This window comes from Eucalyptus grandis, chromosome 10 (assembly GCF_016545825.1).
Source record: "Eucalyptus grandis isolate ANBG69807.140 chromosome 10, ASM1654582v1, whole genome shotgun sequence".
Classification (NCBI taxonomy): Eukaryota; Viridiplantae; Streptophyta; class Magnoliopsida; order Myrtales; family Myrtaceae; genus Eucalyptus; species Eucalyptus grandis.
This window is the reverse complement of record NC_052621.1, coordinates 11206383-11213897: the sequence shown is the minus strand read 5'-3', so window position 1 is coordinate 11213897 and position 7515 is coordinate 11206383. Positions and strand designations below refer to the sequence as shown.

General features: G+C 40.0%; 1 protein-coding gene across 1 annotated transcript; it reads left to right on the top strand.

The window, feature by feature from the left end:
- The first annotated feature begins 1539 nt into the window (after positions 1-1539).
- Positions 1540-3249, top strand: LOC104423524 (UDP-glucosyltransferase 29). Its single transcript, XM_010036004.2, has one exon. The coding sequence runs from the start codon at positions 1789-1791 to the stop codon at positions 3184-3186; it is 1398 nt and encodes a 465-aa protein (XP_010034306.2). The 5' UTR covers positions 1540-1788; the 3' UTR covers positions 3187-3249.
- Positions 3250-7515: the final 4266 nt, after the last annotated feature.

Genomic DNA, 7515 nt, shown 5'->3' with positions numbered 1-7515 from the left:
TTTTACATGTTAATTTTTTTTTTCATTAATTTTTGTTAATATTTTCTTTTCTTTTAACTCTTTTTATAGAGGGCCAAGCCTGGCGACCTCCACCGACCATTGAGAAAGGGTCGGTGGGGGTCATTGGCCCTAAGGCGAGAGTCATGAAGCCCTTGCCAATTGTAGGTGACGATCATGGCCCTTGTTGGATTTGGTGAGGTTGTCACAAGCCCTTGTGAACCACAGTAAGGACATTGCATTGTGACGACAACACCAGCGAGGGTTGCGATGCCCTCACCAGATATAATGAGGCAAGGGTGTCACAGCCCTTGCCTCCACAGTGAGGGCCATGACACCCTCATTGTGGCTTGCAAGGGCTCATGGCACCCTCACAGGCCACAACAAGGGCTGTGAACCTTTCCCGCAATTGACAAGGGCTTCATGGCCCTCGCCTAAAGGCTAGCAAAGGTCGCCAGCTCTCGACTAGTGACTGATGGCCCCATCGACCTTTTGTAAAAAGAGTGAAAAATTAATAGAAAGAAATGGAAAAATAAAATAAAAAATCCACAAAGAAACGATCCAATTGATCAAAATTAATAAAAAAATCCATATGATTTTGCGCTTATCGACAAATATAACATCTTTCATTGTTTTAAATGGTTATTCTATTATGGGTAATGAAGAACTTACTATTCTTAACTCTTGGGTTCAAGAGTTCCTATATAACTTAAGTGACACAATAAAAGCTTTTTTCTATATGAACTGATTTATGTATTGGATTCCATTTGTCCCATGGTTGGGAACTAATGATTGGCTATATCTACAAAGATTTTGGATTTTCTCACAATGATAAAATTATATTGGGTCTTATTTCTACTTTTCCAATCATTGTTGATACAATTTTTAGATATTGGATCTTCCACTATTTAAATTATGTATCTCCATCATTTGTAGTGATTTATCATTTAATGAATGATTGATCGAGCTATAATATTTGTTACTATTTAATAAAAAATTTGGAAACCTTTTTAAAAATCTAAAAATATGTTTATATCAGCGCTGGTCGTGCCACGGATGATGGTTAACGCTAAGTAAGTTATCACGTCAGTGATGTTCGGTCAAAATTAGTCGGAATGACTAAATTAGCAATTCATTTAAGGGTTTGGGACAAATTGGTCTAATCAAAAAGTTTATAACTGAATTGATAAGTTATCAAAAAGTTTATAATTGAATTGATAAAAATAAATTATTTAGGATTGAATTCACCATCATCCAATGGATTTGGATATTTTTGGACAATTTTGTCACTCTTCAATAATTCAAAGTGCAAATCTAGGCATGCCTGCGCGCTGCACGTGCCGAGTATCTAGTTATTACTAAGCCCCAATTACAACACGTCACGTTATCCAATATGTAGTTTTGTAGTTCCATTACAACCCATCTAGCAACGGGTCCTTCCGGATGACCTCGCTATCTTTTGTCATCTCGAATATGCATCATTATCCTCATATTATTATGGAAATACGACAATTCAAAACGGCACAAAAGGCTCAAAAAAAGCAAAAACGAGCAGGCAAATGACACTAAGCCCTTTGCCCCTGCTTCCACGCATGCCCATCGGCACATCGTTTCGGCTTCCGTCGTCCACCTCTCGGCCACGTTTCATGCACGTACATCCTCATGCGGAAACATCTCTGAATCGCCGTTCTCCTCCCTTATAACCTACGCGCGCTTGTCGATCGTTCCCATTCCAGTTCTTTATCATCAAAAACCAACCAGAAACAAAGTGAACTAGAAAAAGAGCAAGAAATGAGCCCAGAGAGAGACGCATTCACGAGCATTCTCATGCTCCCATGGCTTGCTCACGGCCACATCTCACCCTTCCTCGAGCTTTCCAAGCGATTCGCCGATAGAGGCATCCACATCTACTTCTGTTCCTCGCCCGTGAACCTTGCCTCTATCAAGCCAAAACTCGTAGGCACCACATACTTCAGCAAGATTGAACTCGTCGAGCTTCATCTTCCTTCGCTGCCTGAACTTCCGCCTCGCAACCACAGCACGAAAACACTACCTCCACACCTCATGCCGACCCTCAAGAAGGCCTTCGACATGTCGAGCCCTGGCTTCGCCGATATCTTGAAGCTGCTTGACCCGGCTTTGGTCGTTTACGATTTCCTCCAGCCTTGGGCGCCAGCCATTGCCTCATCAATGGGCATCCCGGCCGTCGAGTTCTTGTGCACGAGTGCAACGATGTGCGCTTTTGTCAACCATGCTAACATGAAGCCCGGCAACAAGTTCCCGTACCCCGGGATCTACCTTCACGATCATGAGGTCGATCAGTTTGCCAACTTGCTAGAGTGTTCTGCCAACGGGATCAAAGATCGCGATCGAGTGTTCCAGTGCTATGAACGTTCCAGGGACATGATCATGATCAAGAGCATAAGAGAAATCGAGGGAAAGTATATTGACTACCTGTCGTTCTTAATAGATAAGAGTGTGGTCCCAGTTGGCCCGCTTGTGGAGGATACTGCGTTTGAAGATTGCGAAAAATCCGAAATTCTGGACTGGCTCGACAACAAGGAAGAGAAGTCGACCGTCTTCGTGTCGTTCGGGAGCGAGTACTTCCTCTCGAAGCAAGAGATGACAGAGATAGCTCACGGCTTGGAAGCCAGCAAGGTGAACTTCGTCTGGGTGGTGAGGTTTCACGACGGAGAGAGAGACGCAGCCGCCAACGGCGAATCCTACTTGCCAGAAGGCTTCCTCAAGAGAGTTGCGGGACGAGGCCTTGTCCTAGAAGGGTGGGCGCCACAGGCGGCGATCCTACAACACTCCAGTGTCGGCGGGTTCGTGAGCCATTGCGGATGGAGCTCGGTGATGGAGAGCATGAGGTTCGGGGTCCCCATCATTGCGATGCCGATGCACCTGGACCAGCCTGTGAACGCGAGGGTGGTGGAGGAGGTGGGCGTCGGCGTGGAGGCGAGGAGGGACGAGACGGGGACGATCCGGAGCGCGGAGGTGGCGAGGAGCATAAGGAACGTCATCGTTGACAAAGCGGGGGGGAGAGTGAGGCAGAGAGCGACAGAGATGAAGGGGATAATGAGAAGGAAAGGTGATGAAGAGGTTGATGGGGCTGTGGACGAGCTATTGCGAGCGTGCAGGAAGAGGGATTGGTGTGAGGAGAATCATAAGATTTTAGTACCCAGCTGATGATGATAGCTGTCCTGTTTTCGTGCACTTCATCCATAAGATAAAATAAACTAAAGAAAAGCTAAGCACGTGAATAATAATCATTCCATTTCTAAAAACAATTGTTAGCTAGAAATAAATATTTTCATTTTTTATTTCCCGAAATTTACCTTGACTATATGATAATCCAAACGAATCTCAAGTGTGATAGCAATTACTATCGAACCTCGAAGGGAAACATCGTAGACAAGAAGGGTTCTCATAATAAAAATTCGTTTGATAGGCCTTCTTAAATATTTCCCTTTCATGCCCTTTTTCTATTTATCATACTTTAGTTGTTCGTGAGATAAAACATCTTTAATTAGTTGAATTGAAAGCATCGATGTGAAATCGTACATCAATGTTGGCGGGTGGCCGGCGAGAACAAGCGATGAAAAGAGTTTTTAGTTTTGTTTATGTTTTAGAAATAGAAAAGTAGAAAATTCTGCTTCTCATTTCTGTTTTTTACTGAATAATTTTCACTTATTGACTCACCCTTAGATGGAGAAGCAAGATGGTGTAAAGAGAATGCTAAGATACTGATGACTTTAAGATTGGCTGGGGCTGAAAGAAGATTGGTAAACTTGAAAGCCGATAGCTTGAGTTTATTGAAAAAAAGATAATAATATAAATGGTTCTTGAACTTTCACTCGATATGTAATGTGATTCTTAAACTTTTAATTTGTTTAATATAGTTCATGAATTTTTAATTGGTTCAAATATAATTCTAAATTTTTTTATGTCTATGAATTATACAGAAATGTTCAATATAATCCTTTCATTAATTCAAATTTAGGGACGATACTAAACATTTCATATAGTTTAAGGATTAAATTTAACATGTACCAAAAGTTCCGAGACCGCATTAAACAATTTAAAAATTTAGGGATGGCATTGCATATTAAAATAAAGTTTAAATATCATATTAAATAAATTAAAAGTTCAGAGATTATATTGTAGATTGGACCAAAGTTTAAGAATCATTTATGTCGTTTTTCCATTGACAAGAGAACGAGAGTGAGCTTTTGAAATTTTAACTGCTCTAAAATGATATTGTTCATGTTATCCTAGAAAACTAAATACGCCCCATGTTATTTAGTTTTCTAGGAAAAGTGCACACCACCCTTAGAAACAGGTGACGAGAATATCAGTACTTCTCGCCTCTCCTAGCTAATTATCTGTAGCCTGGGACTTTGTCCATTATAACTAGCAGAAAAGCACATGCAATTTCGTCCTGAAGAACAGGAAGAGCATGATAAACATGTCCATGGCGAAACGAACATGATGCGTGCGTGGTCCGATCTACACTGAGGATGACATTGTTCCGGACATCTCGTACAAGGCCGATAGTGCACAATTGTGCGGAACACTGAATTATGCTCTGATGATGTGTAGTAAACTGCTGATCATGGATGACAGACTAAAGTAATCAACCTCGGGCAAGAGCAACTTGGCATATTGTAAGATAAATGTGCCCATGTCAATAACATGCGCAGGGAATCAATCATCGGATGTGTAAAAGCATAACAAAGGTCGATTCTAACAGAATTTTTTTTTTAAGCATAAACCTCCTAATATCATTCTTGATAAATGCAAAAGGTGTTTATGTTTCAGATAATATTCACGCCAGAAAGATTGTTAATGATTAAAAGACCTATATGAACAAATCTATATAAATCTTTCAATTTGGTCAATTTAATCCTAAATCTATTGCCTTCATACCAATTTAATTTTAAATCTTTTAATAGTGCCAATTAAGTTCGGAATCTCTTGATATTTTGCTAATTTAATACAAAACCTCTTGATGATTTGATTAATTTTAAGCTAGAAATTGTTAACATGACAGCTCATTCAGTGCTAATTGTCTTAGGTGGTACGGCTAATGCTAATGTGGAGGATTTTTACAATTTTATTTTTATTTTCTTTCCTTCTTTTTTATCTCTTTTCCTTATGTCCCTATGGTAGAGGTCATTGGCTATGGCGAGGGTGAGGGCCAGGATTCCCTCAATGACCTCTCTAGCCTTTGGCAAGGGCCGGCCATCATCAAGGCTAGCAATTGGCAAAGGGAAACAAGGAAAAAGATTAAAGAGAAAGGAAATAAAGGGAAAAAAATTAGAAAATTACAAAAATTGTTCACGTTAGCATTGATCATCCTTGCACTAGCAAACCACGTAGGACAACCGTCATTAATTGGACTAAATTGATACAAGTATTATATAAGTTTATGACTTTTTGGGTAATTTTGTATATGTAATTATTTAATTTCAATTTGTATGTGTAATTTTTTCATTTATACAACTCAAAGTTGAAAACATAAGTCTATGAAATTATTGTTGAGCGGCCTACTCTTAAAGATTTGAATGATGTGATACTACCAAATGCTTATTCATATTTGCTAGGGGTATAATGTTTATTTCCCTCCCTATTCTATCCCACTTCGTGCTTTCACCCCTTTGCCATAGCCGGCGGCACATGCCCAACAGCTAGAATCATTTTTCTGACCCCAGTAATGAACTTGGAAGAATTACCAAAAAAGTTCTAAATCTATTGCAATTGTGCCACTTCGTTCTAAACTTCTTCTTTTTTGCCAATTTAGTCATAAACATTTTATAATTGTGTCAATTCAGTCCATCCAGCCAAAATTGGCCGGCCAAGACACCGACGTGGATGCTGGCCGAGGGAGTTGGCCGCAAACGCCGATGTGGCAATTTTTTAATTTTTTTTTCAAATTGTTTATTTTTTAAATTTTAAATTTTTTTTATTTTTTTCCCCAACCTTCTCATTCCTTTGGCCGGCGAGGTTAGCCTCACCGGCCACCGGCGAGGCTCGCCCCGCCGGCCACCGGCAAAGGCGAGCCTTGCCGCCGACGGCGAGGCCACCGTCGCCAGATTCGGCGGCGACACCACCGGCAAGGTCGACCCTTGCCTTGGCTAGGTGAGGCCCCGCCAAGGTGCCGGCCAGCTAGAGGAAGGAGAAGGTTGGGAAAAATAAAAATTTAAAAAAAAAATTTAAAAATTATCACATCAGCATTCGCCGGCCAGCTATCCCCAACCGGCTAATTTTAGCCGGATGGACTAAATTGGCACAATTATAAAGGTTTATGATTAAATTAGCTAAAAATCAATTCACGACTGAATTGGTACAATTGCAATAGATTTAAGATTTTTTTGGTAATTCTACTAATGTACTCTGACACTAGTGGCATACTCATCGAAGACGAGGATGTACTCGAGGGGTTTTAATTGCTGGCCAGAGCCATGCGGGGAACGATTTTCATTCCAAGTTGGGAAACTTCCAGTTTTTGACCATGTAAAAGGCTTTGTTGATTTCGGCGACATTGAAAGGATGGTATGACATTCTGCTAGTAAAATCAAAACGTTTAGCAATAGACGTTGGATTGTAACTACAAATGTCCGCAAGGCCGATGAAATCTTATTATATGACAAACTCACATTAACATGAGAAAGCAAAGAGGATAAATAGCGTAATTGTAATTAGAAAATTTCATTCTTACATACTAGCTAGAAATTATAGTAATAATTTAGGAGGTGGACATCAAAATTTGAATGTTGGCTTGATACGGCATAGTATAGATAAACAACTGGTTTGTACTTCGTGGTACATTAAAAAAATAAATTTAAAAAATCTTAATTAGGATTGTAAAAATTTTCAGGATCAAGAATTTTCATTTTGCACTTACAAATTCAAACCGTGCTTTGATATATACGTATGAGCAAGCCTTATTCCCCTCTCTCTCTCAGGATCAAGAATTTTCATTTTGCACTTACAAATTCAAACCGTGCCTTGATATATACGTATGAGCAAGCCTTATTCCCCTCTCTCTCTCTGAGCAAGCCTTATTCCTCTCTCTCTCTCTCTCTCTCTCTCTCTCTACCAAAAGTTCATTCTTGGCGCACTCCAAAAGAAAGATGTCACTCTTCTAAGTGCAAGTTCTAAGTGCAAATTATTAGGGGTGATCAGTTCTCGGTTCAATCCGATTCCAAGGTGGAACCGAACCAGACCATCGGTTCCGGTCCGGTCCAGTTCAGTCCAATAAAATCGGCATTTTTTTTCACTAAATAATGAATGTGCTCTGGACCGATCAATCCAATTTCGGTTCCTGGGCGATCCAATAAAACTAATCACACATGTTTTCACGTGCAAAATATTCAAACTTCACTTGCATGAATATTAATCACACTTCGTGTGTTTTACACTTATTTTTAGGTATAAAAGCCATGAATAATTTGGCTAAAGGTTGTGCTTGGCTTAGGTTTTATAGACAATCTCTCTTCTATGCTTTGAATGTTT